Source organism: Balaenoptera musculus, chromosome 1 (assembly GCF_009873245.2).
Source record: "Balaenoptera musculus isolate JJ_BM4_2016_0621 chromosome 1, mBalMus1.pri.v3, whole genome shotgun sequence".
NCBI classification, from domain to species: Eukaryota; Metazoa; Chordata; class Mammalia; order Artiodactyla; family Balaenopteridae; genus Balaenoptera; species Balaenoptera musculus.
Window position 1 is genome coordinate 22,598,698 of NC_045785.1, and position 20,327 is coordinate 22,619,024.

Genomic DNA, 20,327 nt, shown 5'->3' on the forward strand with positions numbered 1-20,327 from the left:
CAAAGCCTCTCTGGCTGGTCCCCAAATGTCAGTATCTGCCCTCTCCCCCACCACCTGCCCTGCTCTTTTTTTAAAACAAATATTTATTTATTTATTTGGCTGCTCCGGGTCTTAGCTGCGGCATGCAGGATCTTAGTTCACCGACCAGGGATCGAACCCAGGCCCCCTGCATTGGGAGCGCAGAGTCTTAGCCACTGGACCACCAAGAAAGTCCCTTCTGCCCTGGTCTTAACCTGGCATTCAAGGCCTTCCACTATGTGGTCGCACAATTCACTCTGTGCTCCAAATATACCAGACCATTTTCTGTTCCCAAAGTACACCTTCACTATCTGACTTCCAGGCCTTTGTGCAGGCTGTCCCTCCCCCTGGAATGCCCTCTTCCATTTCCATATAGAAAATTCATCCTTAAAAGTCTAGCCGGAAGGTCACCTTTTCCAGGCAATCTTCCCTAATCCCTCAGATGGGATCCTTTTTCTTTTCTGGGCTCTGGGTATACAGTTGCTTTAGGGCCTTCATCACAGGAGGCCGTGAATCACAACAGAATGTCCATTATGTATGGAGAGCAACTTTCAGTTTACAAATGGCAATCCCGTCTAATACCCTAGAGTCATAATGTCCTGGAGTCACGAAAGTGAGGTAATGGCAGGATGAGTGCCATTACCTCATTTGACTGTTGAGGAGACAGGCTACGAGAGAAATATGACTGGCCAGGTCATACACCCGCCCTGTGAATGGTGGAGTCAGGATTCAAACCTGCAACAGATTCCAGCCACATCCCCTGCCTCAGGCCTGAGCTTCCCACTCTGTGTCCATCATTCCTTGTGGCCTGGTCTTGTGACACCCTTCCCCAGTTAGACTGGGTACTGGTCAGTTTTGAATAATGTGTTCAATTAAGTTTTGTTGAAGGAACAGACGCTCCCATATCGGCCCTGCCCTATCCCCTGGCCTCATTATCACCCAACTCAAGACCCAAGACCCAATCAGGGCTGATGGCAGAGCCCAGGCTCTGGCAGGATAAGGAGTTGGCTGGAGGCCCAGGCAACGCAGGAGGAGGGGGAGACACAAACAGGTTCCTTCCCCCAAGCTTATCAGTCCCCCACAGGCCCCAGGCAAACTCGGTGCTCAGCCTGGGGAAGAGATCTGCCCCCCACCTGTAACCTCCACGCCTTCTATTAAGAGCTGTTGTGACCTTGTCTGTCGCTTCTGCTCTCAGACCCTCTTTAGAACACTTTTGGCTGTAAGGATTCAATGGGATCAAATGAGAGAATGCACATAAAATAATAGTGATCGCCTCCTCTGGAGGCCTCCCCCACAGGGATCATCTCAGGGAGCAGATTACTCCCTGAGTCAGGGGAGGGAGGTGGAGACTTCACAGGCAGGGGCAGTGGGGCAGGGGGCCAGAAGTCCAGGCAGTGACAGCACCCCCCCATCCCACCCCCCAACCCAGTGACTTTCACCCACACAAGTGCACAAGTCACCTCAACAAGAAACCCAGGCTGTCTAGGCAGAGAGGACCCTGGGCAGGGCAGACTTCTCTAGGGCCCCAGGGCCTGGTGGGAGGTGGGGCCAGGGTTGGGGGGGGACCAGTTTATATGACACAGAGAGAGACAAACACAGAGTCACACCCTCTGTGCAAACTCACCAACAAGGGCACACTGTCACACCCATAAATGCACCCCTCCCCCAATACACAGAGATGAGAGACACACACAAGGTCAAGATCACAAGCACACTCCCACATAGACGTCCCACGCACAAACTCAGAAACACAGAGGCCTCCCCCACTACACACGCATTCCCAGGCCCACACAGTTATCAGGCCAGGGCAGGCGTTGGCGTTGCTGAGTCACCCCCAGGCAGCTCCTGCCTAGCAGAGGAGGAGCCAAGTGCCAGCCCCAATCAGGGAGGGGGCGGGGCCTGCGGCAGCTCCTTAGAATAGCCTAGTCTGGGCCGCTGCGGGATTCTCTTCGCCCGGCTCCTTCGATTGAGGAGCAGAGAAGAGGGGGGCGTAGGGGGAGGAAACCCCTTTTGCCGAGGCTAAATCAAGGCATTCACAGCCTGCTTTCTCCCGGGTGAATGAATACATGTGGGAGCAATTAAAAACTAACATTGGATCCATTACTGGGTATTTGCTTATGTATTTTCATATACTCTCATTTAATTTTTGAAACAGCTCTATATGAAGTTGGGGCTATTATCAATCCAGAGGGAAAGTGATTTGCCCAGAGGTACGAAGCTGGTAAGATGAAAAGCCTAGACTCGATTGCCTCCAAATCCCAGACTCGTAACCACTGGGCAATACCACCTGGTGGGCAGGTGAGAATGTGGACAAGTGAAAGGTGCCTCAGTAGGCTTGGGAACCTGGGTGTGTGCGTCAGCTTTCCCTGTGGGGTCCACTGAGCGAAGGACTGAAAGGGTCTCAAGTGTCCAGATTTCTGATTAAAGGAACTAGAGATTCTGTGGTGCATTGGAGCCTGTGCACCTTTATCAGAAAGCATCCCCCAGATCTAGGGGCTCAGACCCTTCTCTGCTAGACTGTGAGCCTCTTGAAGGCGGGGACCAGGGCCCTGAAAACTAAAACAAGACTTGGCTCAGAGGAGGCTTCAGTGAATTTGGGGGGTCAAACCATGAATTTATAACTTTGATATAACATTAACATCAATAATCATAATAAAGGCTAACACTTTTTGGATGCTTACCCTGAGACTGGCACTGTTCTTAGTACTTTACATGGATTATTTCATTTAACGACACAGCTTGTAAGTAGCAGTGTTGGGTTCTGAGACTAAGGCAGTCTGATTCCAGAGTCCATCTAATAGGAAGACCACTGAAGTCATAGGAAGTCACTTGTCCTCAGTGAGCTTCAGTATGCTCCATTTGCCCCCAGAAGTGATTAGCTCTCCATGGCTCTCCAACCTGAAATACCCTATGATTTTATGATTCTTTGATTCCTGAACATGGAAGAGCGATTAGGTTTGTTCTCTGTGGGCAGGACTCCTAAAGGGCAGAGTTGGCCTTAATCTTAGGCAGAGCTTTTGAAGTCTCAGGACGTTTTTAAAATGAAGGAGGCCTGACTGGGAGGTGGTGAGCTTCCTGTCATTGGAAGTATGTGAGAACAGGTCTGAAATGAGGTAAAGAGGGGAGGGGACTTGGACCAGTGACTATGTAAGCCCCTTCCAGCGCTGATGGGATGGACAATCAGGAGGGGGAAAGTCTCTGAGAAGAGTGGCAAGATGGGGATGAAGGGAGAACCCACATTTACTGAACGCCACCAACTGTGTGCCGGACCTGCCCTTGACACTTAACATATATCGCTAATTCTCAGGGAAACATTGTAAGATTTATAGTTGAGGAAATTCAGATTCAGAGAAGTGACTCGCTCGAGGTCACACAGGTGGGACAGGTCACCAAGGGGTTCTCGCCAGGGTCACTTTCCTAGGTCCCCTATGACCAACTCCCTATCTCCCTTCTAGCCTTAAGGGTAGCACCACGTGGCAAATTGCACCATACTTTCGCCATATGACGTCAGACACCACACCAGCCAATCCAGCAGCTCTCTGCCCGACCCTCCCCAGACCCAAAGGGTCAGCACCCTGCCGCCCAGAGCTAGGCGTCCGGTCAGGCCGCACCTGCAGCCCCCGCCCCTTCCCGGTTGAGACGCTCGCTGTGCCTGGCTCTTTCCCCCACGCTGCCCCGCTGACTGGCAGTTGCCTGCGCCAATCAGAAGGCGCCCCGGGTCGGGGGCGGGGCCTCACGCCCGAGTTGCCCTGTCAGTGCAGGTGGAGGCCCCCGGCGGGGCAAAGTGGCAGGAACCTCTTAAAGGGCGAGAGTGGCGGAGGGCGACAACGCGGCCCGGCCCGGCCCAGCCAGGTCTCCGCCCCATCCGGCCCAGGTGAGCCCGGACCTCCTGGGGGCGACCCCGGGAGGGACGGGGTGAGAGACGGATGGACCCACTCCCTAGGGACCGGGCCGTCCCGCGGGTGGGGAGAGATCTGGTCCTAGGGGTCGGGATCGGGGGCTCTAGGGGTCCCGGGTTCCAAGTTCCGAACTGGGGGTCCAGAGGGCCCTGGGAGTCTCGAAGTTCGGAGTGCGGGGAGGGGCAGGGGCGACGGGAAGGGGGTTCGAGAGCTCGCGTCCGGAGATGGACTCTTGGCGCTGGCGGTCCCAGCCGGTCCCGGGCTTGTCTGGGTCGGGGGTCCTGGGTTAGGTGCCGGCGGGCGTGTCTCTAAGGAGTGCTGCAGCCCAGCTCCCCCCCCACCCCGCAACCCCGCCCTGTCGGGCCCCGAGTGCTCCTGCCGGGCCAGCTGCAGCGCCGGCTGAGCGGGCGGGCGGGCGGCGTGCAGCGGGAGGGGGCACCCGGGCCCAGGGCCCCGCGCCCCGCTCCGGCCCTTACGTAACTGACTTTGAGTTTCCGGACTGAGGGACCCGTGAGCTGGGGCGCTGGCTCTGCCCGCCAGGGTGGCTCTCCTGTCGCCGCCCTGGCCGCACACGCTGCCTTCCAGGCTTGGTCTAGGGGACTTCTCTCTGTCTCCAGTCGGCCGGGTCTCTCTGTCGTGCTCTGGTTCCTGCTTGCCCCCCGGTTCCCTGTGTCTCTCATCTCCTCTGTGTTGCCCAGTCTCTCCCTGTCCCTGTCCTCTGTCTTTCTCCGAGAGTTTTCTGCCCTCGCCTACACTTTCCTATCCTACCCCAAGAGAAACCCCACCTCTTTCGGGGTAGGATAGGACTTCTCCCCTCCAGCAAATTGAGGGCCGGGACTTGTCCAGACCGACCTCAGCCCAAGCTTGCCCCAGAAGGAGGGAGGGGAGGACTACCCCGTGGGACTGGGGGAGGTTACTCCGAGGCCCACAGCTTCTTCTGGGAGGGAGTGGCTGAATGTGACCCCCTTAAGTACCCGGATTGGGGCTGAAGGCAGACCCCTCTCTGCTTCTGGAGTCCTTTTCTCCAGGAGGAGGCTTGGGGAGAGCCTGACCTGGGCTTGGGCTTAGGGAAGCTGGGAGTCCCTGTGAGAACTGCCTGGTGTCAGGTCAGGGTAGCTGCTCAGCTACTGAAGGGAAGAGGGTAGGGCCGGGGAGGGGCCAGAGCACTGGCACAGAGCCCCTGAGGTTACTGCATGCTCCCAACTTCACCCCAGTTACAGGCCTGGGGACTGGCGTGGGCAGGCGATCAACAGGAGGAGGCCAGAGGACTTTTGCATGGAGGGCGGGGGAGGGTGGAGATAGAAGTGACAGACTCTCAGGTCTAAGGAGCACTTACTGGGATCACTCCCTGCCTTCAGGTACCTGCTGCTGTCGGGTGCATGTAAACAAGGTGTTAATAGCAGCTATGAGGTGGTAATTGTTAATTCTGACTAGGAATGGGGGAGGAGAGACTTTGCAGAGGGGGTGGAAGTTTTGGGAAGAAGGGCATACAGAAGCTGTAGGACAGAGGAGGGACAGAAGGGGACTTCTGGTACCCTGTAGGCTTTACATGCAGCAGAACTGGGTTTGAATCCTGCTCCTGCCACTTCCTTGCTATGTGACCTTGCATGAATCACTTCACCTCTCTGAGCCCCAGGTTCCTCCTTAGTCAGTAATCCAGATCTTACAGGCATTAGCAGAATCAAATGAGGCAAAGCGTGTGCAGTGACCAGAATGGTAACTGTTCTGGGAACAGGCCAACGGGGGTGTTTTAAGAAAGGAATAGAGTGAGGAAGCCCTGAGGTTTCCTCTGGGTATACAGGAGAGACAGGCAGAGCCTGCCAGGTCCTAGCAATGTGGGATGCAGGTGGAATGCCTGGGTGTGTGGCTGACACGCATGTGTTTCCTGCTCAGCCCATCCCTGAACTGCCTAGACCAGGCTGGCCTCCCTCCTGAAGGCCCCAGGTGCCAATAGAAGCTCCCAGGCTGCCCCACTCCCTAGGTCAGTGGGGGTGGGGCCCCTGGCAGGGCAAGGCCAACACCTCCTTTGCAGAGTGGACCCTGACAGGGAGCCTGGCTGACTCTGCTGGGCAGGAAACTCCCAGCCTGGCGGGGAAGATGCTGATGCAGTACAGGCCTCTGGAGGCCCAGAGCTCTGCTGGCTGGAGTTGGGTACAGCTGATAGGACCTGAGACAGAAGCTGGCTGTGGTGGAAGTGAGGAAGGGAGATGCAGGGAGAGACCTCTGGAGGGGGAGCCTGAGCAGAGCTGTGGAGCCAAAGAGTAATTTCATGTGGTTATTCCCTAAGCCTTTCCTGAGCACCTACTGTGTGACATATATGGGTCAGCTGGCCAAAGAGCTGAATAGGATACCCATGAAAGACTCACCGTAGAGGTCATGGTGGCCTGAGATTTGTTGGGGATTTGCAGAGTGGACCTTTATGATAGTCCCCTGGGGGATGGGGCATTCAGAATTTCCCCAGGGCCTAAGATTCTGATGTTTATTAATGGGGCAGGATTCCACTCCCTGATAGTCTGTGGGCAGTCACTTTTCTCCCTGGGTCTCAGTTTCTCTTTCTGTGAAATGAGAAGGGCAGATGAGCCTAGAGTCTCTAAGGATCTTCCGGTGCCCGTTACTACAGCCTCCGGGACCTGGTTTGGGACTACCCTCACCCCACATGAAGGGAGGGGGAGAGAATGGGGCAAGGGCAAGGTTGAGTGTGATGGGCCCCCAAGTCCTGTTCTTGGCCTGTGTTCTCGAATCACAGTTGGAACTGCAGCCTCTCGAGCACTTACTGTGCATGGCGCTCTGTGCCTAGCCTTTAATATGCAACATTACGTATTCCTCATAATTCTTACATCCCCGTGAGGGAATAGGTATTATCCCTATTTCACAGGAGTTCAGGGAGTGAATTGACTTGACCAAAGTCACACAGCTAAGAAGTGGCTGGGCTGGGATTCTAAGCCAGGTCTGTCTGCCTCCAAAGCCTAGACTCAGCTTAAAGGGGGAGACTCCACCCCGTAGGTACTGAGGTGCCCACATTGCTTCGCCCTTACCTGCAGAACCTGCCTGACCCCTGCTGGGTGAGCTCAGAGCTCTGGGATGTTCAGGCTGGGGAGGTGGGGGACAGGCTCTGTGGGTGCCCACTGGTTCCAGTGAGGGGGGAAAGGAGCAGGAGCAACTTGGGGGTCAGGGCCTCACAGGGAGTTTCTCCAGAGGGCCAGCCCCACCTGCCTATGCTCAGTGCAAGAGCTCGGCACTGAAAGGCAACCCTGGGTATGTGGCCAATTTGGACCTCAGTTTCTCCATCTGTAAAGCATGGGTTTAGAGTAGCTGAGTACAGACATTCCTTGGCCTGTGGGTGAGAGGCTGAGGTTGGCAATGGGGTCAAGGGTTAGAGGAGGGGTCGGGTAGTAGTGGCTGAGCCTGCGGAGGGAGAGTTTGGGTCAGGAACAGCTTGGATCCTGGGCTGGCTGTTTGACAACAACTATTTTAGATGAAGGGACTGAGGTTGGAGAGGTTCAAAGGCTTGTCTGGGGCTGGACAGCTAGTATGGCAGAGACTGAAGGGCAAAATGGAAGGGAAGACCTGGAGAACAAAATCCAGGCAGATGCCAGTTGGAATCCTGGCTTGACCACTTAACTAGTCTTGGAGATGTGAAGTGAGCGGCCAAGAACACACAGAGAGGAGTCCCTTCACCTCACTGTCCTCATCTGTAAAATGGGAATAGTAATAATTTTGCCTTTGTCCACTTCCTGGGTTATTGTGAAGGTCAAAGGAGATGAGGCATTTGTGGAATCAGGTGAGAATGTGGGTGCTGGTTATTTTTCAGTCCAAAGCTGCACTTCTGGGTGTGTGTTTGTGGGGAGGGAGCATTTCTGACAGCAACTCTGCTGAGATGCTTTACCCTGGGGTGATGCACTGGAGAACAACCCTAAGAATGTCACCACTATTTATTGAGTAATTTGTTACCATGCACCAGGCACTGGGCTCAGAGCTTCACCTCTCATTGTCTCCTTTAGTCTCTACCTTCTCAGGTAGATGGTGGCCTGACCCACACCAGATCTCTCTGAAACCCATGCCTACAGCTCCCTGTGATAACAGTAGCTAACATTTATGAAGTTTGCTGTGTTACTGTGTGCCAAGCATTGTTGAAAATTTTTTACATATATTAATTTACTTAATCTTCACAACAACCCTGGACGTGGGTACTAATACTTTCCGTATTTTACAGATGAAAATCTGAGACACAGAGAAGTTAAGAAATAGGCCCAATGTCACCAAGCTAGTACATGATAGAGCCAGGGTATGAACCCAAGTTCTTAAGTCTCCTCCTTGAAGCACTCATCACAGTTGTAATTCGGTTATTATTTATAAGATTGCTTCCTCACTCACTGTAGGTTCCATGAGGGCAGGGACCAACACCTGGCACACAGTAGGTACTCAGCTAATGTTTGTCCGCAGGGATACTGCTGCCTCCAGTGGGCTGGGCCCATGGAGACCCGATGAGCTCAGGGTAGATTATCAGACTATCAGACTGCTGACTAAGAGGGTATCTGCCCCAAAGAGCCCCGGAGGCAGAGGGAAGGGCAGGGTTCCCCCCCGGGCCCAGGCTCAGGCCAAAGAGGGGCCCCAAAGACTTTGTTTGTTGGCTGTGCTTGTATCTCACTGCTGTCCTTTGCTTCCATGTGCCACTGCGGCGATGACTCCACGGTTTCTCCCCTGACGGCTGCGTGACCCCATGGCTGCTTCTGGGTGAGTACTGGTTTGGCTAAGTAACTGCCACATGGGCTTTATTCTAATGCGCGTCCTGTGGCTCTGAGGCCACTGGGAGGTGTAAAGGGAGGCCCGAGGTGGGGGAGGAAGAGCTGAGCGAAGATCCTAACTCTGAAGGTAGGATCGTATCACAACCAGCTGACTTCTTTCCAGACTCCTGACACACTGATGCAGTGATTTTTGCGTCTGGTTTTAGCCACTGATGGGTGGCTCTTTGCGTCTCCGTTTGCATCTGTAAAGTGGGAATGTTAACACCTACCTGACACAAGTATGTTTATTCTTTTATTCTCGTAAGCCCCAAGAGGGCCAGGGCCCGGATGTTTGTTCACCTGTGCACTGCTGTATCCCAGCACTGAGGATAGAGTAGCTCGTAGTAGGTATGCAATGAATATTTCCAAATGAAAGAAAATATTAATTCAGCATCACTATGCACCCATCATTGTGCTTTGTATTGGATTAAATGGCTAATGCATATGAAGTGCCCAGCCTTATAGGGGCTCAGTGAGCATGAGTCCCCTCTTTGCTCCCAAGATTGTGCATTCCTTGGGGGCCAGGTCTCTGTTAAGTGAGCTCTGGGTCCTCTGAACTGAGTGTAGGGTCAAGTACCAAGCAGGCAGCAGTCAGCAGAGAGAGGGGCCTAGGCAGTGAGACTCAGGGCCTCTGCTTAGGCCTGGGGAAGGAGTGGCAGAGCCTCTGGATTTCATCAGAAGGGTGGGGTGGCTGGGGAGGTCTGGGGCTGAAGGAGGGAGGGATGAGGAGGGACTCTGCCTCCTAGGACTGTCACTTTCCTAGCTGTGTGATCTTGGATAAGTCACTAACCTCTTTGAGTCTTGGAGACCTCATCTGCGACATGCATATCATAGCACTTGCCCCACACGGGCGTGGGAAGGAGCCAGTGAGAAGTGAGGGGCACAGGGCCCTGCTTGGTAACTGTTGGTTTTCTCCCAGGCCTGGGCTCATTCTGGGAGAGGACTAAGTAAAGTGTTCCTCTTTTTGGTTCCTTTCTCCTACTTTTAACTTCCCACCTGGGTGGAACTAGAATCCAGGAGTCAGGAACCCCAGACTCCCCAGCAGGCTGGCCAGGGCCCAGGGATAAGGGCTGGCTTCTGCCCAGTGTGGAAGTAGCTGAGTGGAGGTCCCAGCTCCGCCATTTTTTGCTGTGTGACTTGGTTCAGTAAACCACCTTCTCTGGGCCTCAGTTACCTCACCTGTAAAATAGGGTTAATAAAGCATACTTCCCTTGAAGGATTATTCAGTGAGCAAATGGGTGGAGTAGGAATCATCATCACTATTACTATTTGGCCCTGGCTGAGGAGGCTCCAGGGAGGGCCCTGGAGAATTGCATCCCACCTTGGCCGGGGGATCCTGAGACTCTCTAATCATCATATGTACTATTGCCACTTATTGGATATTTTTCATATGCTGGGCTGGTTGTTATATGTTATTTTAGACACATTATCTCATCTAGTCCTCCCAGTGACCCTATGAGGTAGGCATTATGGCCTCAACTTTATGGATGAGGGAATTGGTGCAGAGTAAATCAAGTGAGTTACCCAGAGTCACATAGTTACTTAGGGGTGGAGCTGGGGTTCAGACCCAAGTCTGCTCACCCCAAGGCCACAATTATTAGTGCGAAATCTTCTTACTTCCCCAAAGGAGGCAGAGGCTGGGTCTGAGTCTTCTCTGTCCATCTCCATTGCCCAGCACAGTATTGGTGGGGGCTGCTGGGCTGTTTGCTGAATATATAGATACACACACACACACTCACACACGTGTGCACGCACACACACACGTGCACACACACACACGTGCTCACACACACACGTGCTCACGCACACACCCACGCACACACACACACACCCCCAGCTTGGTGCTCCAAGAGTTTTGAAGAAAGGAGAGAACAGAAAGCAGGAGAAGGCCTGCCAGTGTAGTTGTTGAGAGTCAGACAGACCTGGCTTTGAATTCTGCGTCTATCGCTTACTAGTTGTGTGACCTTGGGCAAGACATTTAACCTCGTAGAGACTTAGTTTGCTTATCTGTAAAATGGGGATAAAAAAAGAAACTACCTACCTCTTAAGAGTTCTTATGAGGATTAAATAATGCATGTAAGGCACACGGTGAGTACTCAATGATAGTAATTATTGTTATTACAGTTATAATTATAAGTATTATTTTGGGATTATAAAGATATCCCTCTTGAGACAGTGAAGACCAGGCCTGGGAGGAACCCGCTGGGGACAGGCAGGTAGTAACCAATCTAACAGGTTCTGAAAGTCACCTGCATGTAGGGAGGGAGGAGGCCTCTTGGAAGTAGGAATGTACCTCCCTTTCCTAGCCATCTGCTTTCATTCATACCCAATCTGTGCCAGGCCCTGTGCTGGGCATGAGGCACAGAGGTGAATCTGTGTCATCTCTGCCCCCACTGCCTCCTCGCCTGGGAGCTCAGAGTCTGGTTGGGGAGGAGGACACAGAAACTACCAACTCCACCTTTGATTGAAGCACTAAAGTGTGAACTGTGAACATCTCCTCAGGCAAAGACCAGGAGAAAGGGCATTCCTAGTGGAAGGAACTGCTTTGCCAAGGTACTGAGCCGTGACCTGCACTTGGGGGGATGCGGCTGGAGAGACAGGCTCAGGGGAGTTAGGGGACTTGGCCCAGAGGCCATGGGGGACCATTGGCTATGAAGCAGGGGAATGGCATGGCCAGGCTTGTATTTCGGGAGGATCACCTTGTGCGGAGGACAGACAGGAGGGAAGGGGCAGGGGCAACTCTCCAGGTGAGTGATGCTGAGGTATGGGGCCTGGGACTGAGCCACGGGATGGGGAGCAGCGGGGGGTTGTGAGCTCTGTCCAGGAGGCAGAGCCAGCAAGGCGAGCTAGACTGCAGTGGGCAGGCAGGAGGGGGAAGAGGTGAGAGTGAGGTCTTAGGTCTGGGGGTGATGGGGCCTGCTGGGGTCTCTGGCTGAGGGACACAGCTGGGTCGGGGGTAAAAGCCACTTGTCTGCTCCTTGCCACCTTCTGCCTCAGTTCCCCCAGGGCCCATGCCCGCTACTTCTGCCTTGGGGGTCCCTCGTGGTGAACCTGGCAGGTCTAGCAGGGAAGAGAGCTCTTTGGGGTGGAGGCCGGACAGGGGCTGTGAGGTGCAGACAAGCCTTGGGTTCTAGCCCTGCCAGTGTCACTGAATGTCTGTGTGGCCCCTGGAAGTCACTCCCTCTCTTGCCCTGTGGTCCTTGCCTTGAGAGAGAGGATAAGAAAACCTGTTTTGCCTGCCTCAAAGGCTCAGTGATAAAATACAAGTATAGACAACATACATCTATTGAGCATGGACTGTGTACTAGGTTCTGGGGGCACAAAGGTAACTCAGAGGGGGTTCTTACCCTTCAGGAAGCATGAAGCACTTCAGAGCGGAGCGAGCCCAGCCCAGCAGGTGCTTAACTCTAGTCCTCAGGGGAAGAGATAGCTAAGCTGGGACTTGAAGGACGAATAAGAGCTCTCTAGGTGGGCAGTGGAGGGAACAGATTTCTAGGCATAGGCAACAGCGTGTGTGAAGGCTTGAACCTACACAATGTGCTTGGGTCCTAAGTTCGTAGTTTGGTATGGCCGGAGCAAAAAGGGAGAGGCAGGTGGTGATGGGAGGTGAGGCTGGACAGGGAAGCAGACCTAGATCACGCAGGGCTTTGGAGATGGTCACTTTGGAGATGATCGCTTGCTACTCTCTCCTTCCTGCATCTTCATAACTGCCTGCTCCCCTCATAGAGACTGCCAGGGCCCTTTCCACCCTCCTCTTCTCCCATCCCCCCTCCTTCCCTCCTTGTCCCTTCTTACCCCCACTCTAGTCACACCCAGTGGCTGCCTCTCTCAGGAGTTAACAACCTGGGTTCCCTGCTGGCTCTGCCACTTTATATAAGTTGTGTGGCCTTCGGTCATTTGCCCTCTCTGAACCTCAGTTTCCACCTCAGTAAAATGGGGACAGCAGCCTTCCTCACAGGGAAGGGTGGAGGCTTCAATGAGGTAATCCCCACAAATGGCCTTGTACAGTGTCTGAATGTAATGGGCACCCATCAAAAGCAACTCTACTTAAATCATCATGTTTTGGACTTCTCCGTCTCTCTGGTCCCACCCACTGCTTCCCCTGCCTCTCCTGGCAGTGAGCTCTGGCCAACAAAGGAAGGAAAGGATTAAGAAACAAGCCCAAATCTCCAGAGGGGTCCTGGCCCACTGCCGAGCTTGCTCCCTCCTACCCCTTGCCCCCCCTTGGCCTCAGGCCCAAGGACGCTCAGTCTTGAGGGCAGGGTTCTCCCCAACTCCCCACCCTAGAGGCCCCTCCTGGGCTAGAGGCCAAAGCCAGCAGCAGAGTGATGTCCTGTATCTGTGGGAGGCCCCATAGTCTGGGCAGAACTGGATCCCTGAGCCTCTTGGATTTTACGGCAAAGACTGGTGACCAAGTCCCTTTTGGCACAGATGCAGGAACCTCAGATCAGAGCAGGTGGCTGATGGCGCAAGGTCATGCAGCAGGAACCTAGGTCTCCGGACCCTTTTTGTACTATCCTGTGAACGGTTGGGATGATGGCTATCATTTCACCTCCCTGAGCCTCAGTTTCCTCTGCTGTAGAATGGGGCTGATTTTACTGTGAGGATTGGCAATAATGTAGATAAAGCACTTAGTCCAGGGTCCAGCACTGTGAGGCCTCAGTGGTAGGTAGCAACTGTTACTGCTGTTATAACTGCTGCCTCTGAGAACCTTCTTCTGCCCTACCTCTTCCCAGTCTAGGAACCTGGAGTATTTGATATAGTTTCTTGTTGAACAGATGACACCCAATAAACTGGTTTTAAAGCCAGAGGCTCAGCATATTTTGCCCCCTCTCCCCCACCTCCCCCTTCCTGGTTGGCTAGAACACTCTATCCTCACCCTTGGCCTGATTTTGGCCTCTGCCCCTTGCCCATCTCTGCCCTCCTGGCACCAAGCCTGCATGATCTCTCTTCCAGGAGCCACATGAGGACAGAGTTTCCCTTCCGCAGCCTCCTCTGATCAAATGCCACTGCAAGTGCTTTGAAAAGCAGAGTCAGAAGGGTCTTGCATTACCCAGGCCTCAGCTGATTTTACTGTGGAGACAGTTGAGGGCTGAGGGGACAGAGGTGGACTCTTGAGTTCCCTGGAACTGCCCTCAGGCAGCTAAGACGACACTAAGACTTTTGCAGAGGCCGTGAAATAGGCCTAGAAGGGCAAACCTGGTCCACAGCCCCAAATGTGGAAGAGTAGAAGGACCACCAGACTGGGGGCTGGAGGGCTGCGGCCCTCACCCAGCTCTTCCTGACCTCTCTGAGCCTCTGTTTTCTGTTTTCTAAAAGGATGGGGATGGATTGATGTCAGAGGTTTCTACTAACATTACAGGATTAAAAGAAGGGCCAACAGAGCTCAGTTTAAATCGCAGTTTCATCACTGACCAGCTGTGGGACCTCTAGCAAGTTGTTCTACCTCAGTGAGCTTTACTTTTCTCACTTACAAAATGGGAAAAATATTAGCACCTTCTCATAGGTACTTAAGGGATAAATTAGATAATTCAGGTAGAGTACTCCATCCATAGCTGGCACACTGGAATTATTGTTGTTGTTATTCTTAGATTAGCAGAGACAAGAAGAAATCAGCCAAGGCCAGTTAGGAAGCAGTTCACGGAGAAGGCAGGGCTTGAGAATGTGCAGGATTCATCTGTTCATTCATTCACTCAACACATACTTATTTAGGATTTGCACAGACAGGGCATAGAGAAGAAGAGCAGGGAGGCCGGAGAAAGCTGGAGGCAAGCAGACCTGCCTATTCTAGATGTGTGATGTGGGATCATTACTTCTCTTCTGTGGGTCTCATTCCCTCAACTGTAAAGTGGTGAGAAAAGTGAGCATAATCCTTACCTCCAGAATTGTCCTAAGATGTAAGAGAGTTCAGGTACACAGTGGGAGATCAGTCTGTCTGATGCCTTTTCTCTCCCAGCTCTGTTAATGACTAGAGGTATGATCTCAGGCAGCAAGTCCTTGAATCCACCAGCCACGCTTCCACCCCAGGGCCTTTGCACTTGCTGGTCCTTCGACCTGGAACACTTACCCCCAGATCCTTTCATGACTTGTTCTCTCATCTCCTTAATTTTTTTTGGTTACACGTCACCTGCTCAGTAAGGCCTTTCCTGACTACTCTATTTAACAGTGTGGCACTACAACACCAACACTCCCTATCCTCCCTTCTGGCTTATTTTTCTCCACAGCACTTATCACTTTTTGACATACAATATTTTCTAGAATATTTGCTTATTGTTTGACTTCCCCCACTGGAACGTAAGCTCAGTGACGATGGTAATATTTGTCTTTCTTGTTCAATGTTATATCCCTTGTACCTAGAAGAGTGTGTGGTTCATAGTAGGTGCTCAGTAAATATTTGTGGAGTGAATTAATGAATAAATGAAGCCTCTTCTCTCTGGGTCTAGCACTATTGAGCGCGCACACACACACACACACACACACACACACACACACACACACTAGATTCTCAATAAATAATTGTATGAGTGGTCATCATCTCCATCTGCCAGATAATACCTTGGTTGGGTCAACCCTGAAGCCCTTTAGCTTCTGACATTTTCTGCCAGAGCATCAGTTTCAGCTGGAGTGCCCAAATCTTTTGTTCCTGAGTCTGAGCTATGCAGAATTTCTAGTTGGGACTCTTTGGCTGTTGGGCCCACATGGTTATTATGTCATTATTGGTAATTAGCACTTAGGCCCAGAGGATTGAGCTTTTTGTTTTTCAGCAGAAATCACAGCAAAGAGCTGTGCTAGCCAGCAGGGGCCCAGGCCTGGAGTGGCTTCCTGTATAACTACCCCCTTCCCAGCTATGGGTCCATGGCTTAGGAAGACCAAGACAGAGGTGCCCAAAGCTAGGGGCACCTGCATGCCAGCTCAATCGCTGTCTTCCCCAGGCAATATTCTGCAAAGTTTCTTCTCCCCCACATGCCTGACTCTCCATGCCTAGCCTGGTTTAGAGGGGGGTCCCCATGCCTCTGGGGGAGGTATAGTTCCCAAAGGTCCAGCTCACAGGGCCATTTTCTGGTGCCCAGGATTCAGGTATTATGGGTGGAGGAAATAACCCTATGTTTAAGGCTCAGGAGCCTGGGTTCAAGTCCCTGCTTAGCTGCTGAGTTGTTGGGTCCCCGTAGGCACATCAGTACCTTTTGCTGGGCCTCAGCTTTCTCATTTGTCAAACAGAGATAAAGAGATAGACACCTGCTTGGCTTCACCAGGGAAGAAAGGCAGGATAGTGTAGTGGGCAAGGATAGGGTTCTGGAGTCAGACACACTTGGTTTCCCCACTATACCCCTTCTTAGCTGTGTGACATTGGGCAAATTGCTTCACCTCTCTGACTTCAGGTCCCAAAGCTAAAGAATGGGGTTAAAATAGTACCCACTCCATAGGGTTGTTGTGACAACTAAATAAGGGAATGCAGGTAAAGGATCTAGGCACATAGAGAGTACTCTTTATGCTGGTATTATTATAATGACCATTACCCGAATGCAGGCAATCTGTAAACTGTAAGACGGTACTAGCAATAAAGCCAGGCAGATGTGGGTTTGAATCCTAACTCTGACTCTTACTAGCTGGGTGATCTTGGGTAAGTTTTTCACTTCTCTGAGATTCTATTTCCTCATCTGTAAAATGGGAATTAGAGTCATACCGTGTTCAAGGGGCTGTTGTAAAGGTTCAGTGACGTGTTGCATGAAGAGTACTTGGTACAATGGCTAGCAGATGTCATCCCCATTTTATAGATAAGGAAGAGAGAAGTAGTGACTCGCCTGAACTCACATAGCATCTCAGTGGTGGAGCTTTGATTTGAACCTCGGTCTGCTTACCTTAAAAGCCCCCAATCCTTTTATCTCTGCTTGCCATCACCTGAATATGGGATGATGATGAAGGTGTTTGTTCTTGGTGCTACTGGTCTCATCTCATTCATCCCGTGATCCCCAGTGCCTACACATAAGAGGTGCTCAATAATGTCTGCTGGATGAAGAAAGGGGGGACCAGCATGTCCTCAGTTCCAGGGAGGCTTTTGCCTTGGGATTGAGGATTTTTTTCTGCTTGGTTGACAGCAGAATAAAAATAAACAATACAAATCATACTTAGCACAGGTGTGGGCTTGTAATCTGAAGAACCCTTTGCACCTCCCACATAATTGATCCTTCTTGCTACCCCGTGTGATATCCTGGGTGGGTACCTCTATTTGATTGGTGTGGAAATGGGAGCCCAGAGAGGGTGTAATGGATGAAAATTTGTGTCCCGCCCAAAATTCACATTGAAGCCTTAATCCCAATGTGATGGTATTTGGAGATGGGGCCTTTGGGAGGTGATTAGAATTAGATGAGGTCATGAGGGAGGGGCCCTCATGATGGGATTAGTGTCCTTATGAGAAGGGATATCAGTGAGCTCCCTCTCTCTCTGCCATGTGAGGACATGAGAAGAGGTGGCTGTCTGCAAGCCAGGAAGAGAGCCCTCACCAGAATCTGACCAGGGTGTCACCCTGATCTTGGACTTCCAGCCTCCAGAACTGTGAGAACATAAGTTTCTGTTGCTTAAGCCACCCAGTCTATGCCATTTTGTTAAGCAGACGGAGCTGACTAAGAGAGAGGGTAAGTGACTTGCCCACAGTCACACAGTGAACTTACTGCAGAGCTGAGGCTGGACTTATTTGTAGTCATTTCTCTCTTTTTTCCCCATGGAAAAACTCCCAGTCACTGGAAGGCTTAGAAATGGAGACTAGCTAAATGCTAGACAGACAGCTCAGGAACTGTCCTGCCACAGCAGCTTTGGAGGATCTTAGGGCAAGTCAAACCTGGCCATTTCTGGGTACCCAGTCTCCTCCTGCTTCCCCATAGCTCCTCCTCTGCCCTCTCCCAGGGGAGGGTTGGGCCAGGCTGACTTTAGCAGGTTTAGAAGGAGCTCAGCTAGCTGGTGGCACTGAGCCTGTTCCCATGTTTCTTGGGAAACCCTCTGGGCCTAGAGGGTTCCCTGCCTGAGGGATAGAGAATTAGTGGGTTAAGCTTGAGTGAGCTGGAGGCTTGGCTGGATCAGGGACATTAGGTATACTCCAGCTGGTGAGAGAAGGGGGTTGGGGAGGGTCATGGGAGGTCAGATTCTTGGGTCCCTCCTTGAATGTCCCAGGGCTCCAATCAGAAGCAGCCACAACAGCCTTTCCCTGGGGTCTTGGGACAGATGTTGATGTTGTTCTTTCATCTCATTTCCAAAGTGCTTTCCTGAGAGTGATATGAAAGCAGTGTGGAGCAGAGGACAGTGGTAGCAGATGGACTTTGTTTAAACTGTGTGACATTGGGCAAATCACCTAATGTTTCTAGACTGTAGTTCCTTCAACTGCAATTGAGGCTGATAACACTTTGCAGGGTTGCTATGCGGCTAAGTGCATTAATGCATATAAAGTACTCAGTACGTGCCTGGCACGTAGTAAATATCTAATAAATGTCGTGGTCATTATTTTTAATAATAAGTTATCTCTAAGGTCCCTTCCGGCTCAGACAGTCCTAGGTTATATGGCTGTACAATTTAGCCTGGCCTCCAGCTTTGGACGAGAAATGTAGCTGCACTTAGAAGAAGGCAGTGAACAGAATCTGGAGTAGGGGTCAGAAAACTTAGGTTCAAGTTTGGGCTCTGCTGCCCCTGTGCTATGTGACCTCAGGCAAGTCTCTTCCAGTTTCTGGACCCATTTCCCAATATGTTTAAAACCAGCTTGGGCTTGATGATCTCTAAGGGCCTATCCAGTTCTAACATTTTGTGAATCTAGAGGCCTAAAGCAATACCTTACTAAACGGTCCACTGGGTCCTCTTTTACAATTTCAACTTTCTTCCCTTCTGCCCCTTGTTTCTTGGAGTGTCTTCACAGCAGAAAGGACATAACTTGCCAAATCCAATATATGGATTTTAATCATACTTAGCTGTTTTTGCTTTTACTGTGCACAGGGAACTCTTTAAAACAGAGCTTAATGCAATTTTTGTAAGCAAAGTGCATTCTATCAAAGAGGTCAAAACATGCTCTTGTGTTTTCACATGTGAAAGAGTATTCATTCATGGTATTGTCTTTCATTGCATCTGCTGATTTCTTTTGCTTTTATCTCAAAAAATGACCATCACAGGCAGCTGTGTATGTTATAATTAAAAAATATATGCTGCAGTCAGTGTGTTCTAAAAAATAATCATGGGTATGATTTAGATAAAAGGATATTTGTCAAGTATATGAGAGAGAAAAATGGGGAAAAAAAGGGAAAGAAAAAGAAAAAAGAAATAAAAAGAGAGAAAAATGGGAAATAACCTAAATGTCTAATAACATTTAGGTTTAATTAAATTATGGTACATCCACTTGAGGGCACTGTGGATGCCATAATATATTGTTAGGAGAAAAAAGTTGGTTCTGAAACAATATGATCTAAAATTTAAAAAAGCATTAGGCTGAACCATATGCAATTGCTGATACTTGACCATTTTAACCTATAAAATCAGCAATTTCATATGACTTAATATATATAAACAAAAAAGTATATCTGTCAGGAGAGGTACTAGAAGGGAAATCTCCCACCAAAATATTGATGGTAGTCATTTCTGATTGATGGCTTTATCTTGATTAAAATTTTTTTTCTTACTTAACTATATTTTCTGCGAACAATGCAAGCACTACTACTAAAAATAATCCCCTAGAAAGGTATACCACTGTATAAACAGCAAATTTTCCACCTTGTTATAGCTTGTTTGATTTGTCATTTGTGATTAAAAGGTCTAAAATGACTGCAATTTTATTACCATGGGCTGGATGGAAAGCTCTACTCTTCATGTACTTTTGGTACCAGGATTGGTTTTTATTCAGTAGTGACTGTTCAGAACACTTTGCTGGTGGGCCCAGCTTTTCAAAGCCCTCTTCATCTCTTGCCACTCCCCACAACCGACAAATGTTTTCCATGAGCCCTACCACTGGGGCTTCAGGCCAGCTGTGTCCCTAATCTGCCTAAGTCCCGGATTTGGGAATGGTTCAGACTCCAACTGTTCCCCCACCCCACCCCCGCCTTCTTCCAATCTCATCTTTTCCAGGTCATCGGAGGCCCCATCTACTCTCCCTGGCCTTCCCCCCTGGTCACCACCTAATTTCACCGTCTAATTTCACCCTCTTCTGTGCAGCTGGTGTTTGCTTTTTGCTGGAGCTCAGTTTGCAATGGGGAAGGATTAGGACCCTTTCATGTTGTCTTTTTTCTTTTTTGTTTTTTTCCCTTAGTGCCCTTGACCGCTCCAGGGGCTGAGAGGCAGCTTGCAGGGCCTGTATTCCCTAGGAAGGAAAAGGAGGGGTGGTGGGGGAGGCAGAGGTGGGCTCAGCTGGCAGGCGGGATAGAGATGGCCCCTAGAGACCCCATCCTGGGGCTTGGAGCATGCATGGCACAGCCGCCACCCAGATGTGAGCATGGAGCAGCAGGCAGGGAGGGAGCTGAGTTTCTTCCTAGGAAATTAGCTGCAGAGATGGTGCTTGGGACCTTTACCCTGTACTCATTGGCAGCCTCTGCAGGGTGAGCTGGGACCGGATGTCTGGTTTGCAGAGGTCTCTTCTGAGAGGGCAGATGGGCACAGGAGT

At 51.1% G+C, this 20,327-nt stretch overlaps 1 protein-coding gene across 28 annotated transcripts in view; it reads left to right on the forward strand.

Moving 5' to 3' along the window:
• Positions 1 to 3,746: 3,746 nt before the first annotated feature.
• The window catches only part of EPB41 (erythrocyte membrane protein band 4.1), a 204,777-nt gene continuing 188,196 nt past the window's right edge, over positions 3,747 to 20,327 (forward strand). For 6 of the 28 annotated variants that reach the window (XM_036847328.1, XM_036847563.1, XM_036847137.1 and 3 more), the window contains exon 1: positions 4,144 to 8,651. In XM_036847328.1, coding sequence (XP_036703223.1) covers positions 8,638 to 8,651 — 14 coding nt within the window. In that variant the 5' untranslated portion in view covers positions 4,144 to 8,637. Of the gene's footprint in view, positions 3,893 to 4,141; positions 8,652 to 20,327 lie in introns of those variants that run through there. The other 22 variants (XM_036846687.1, XM_036847050.1, XM_036846778.1 and 19 more) reach the window with 12 other exon arrangements.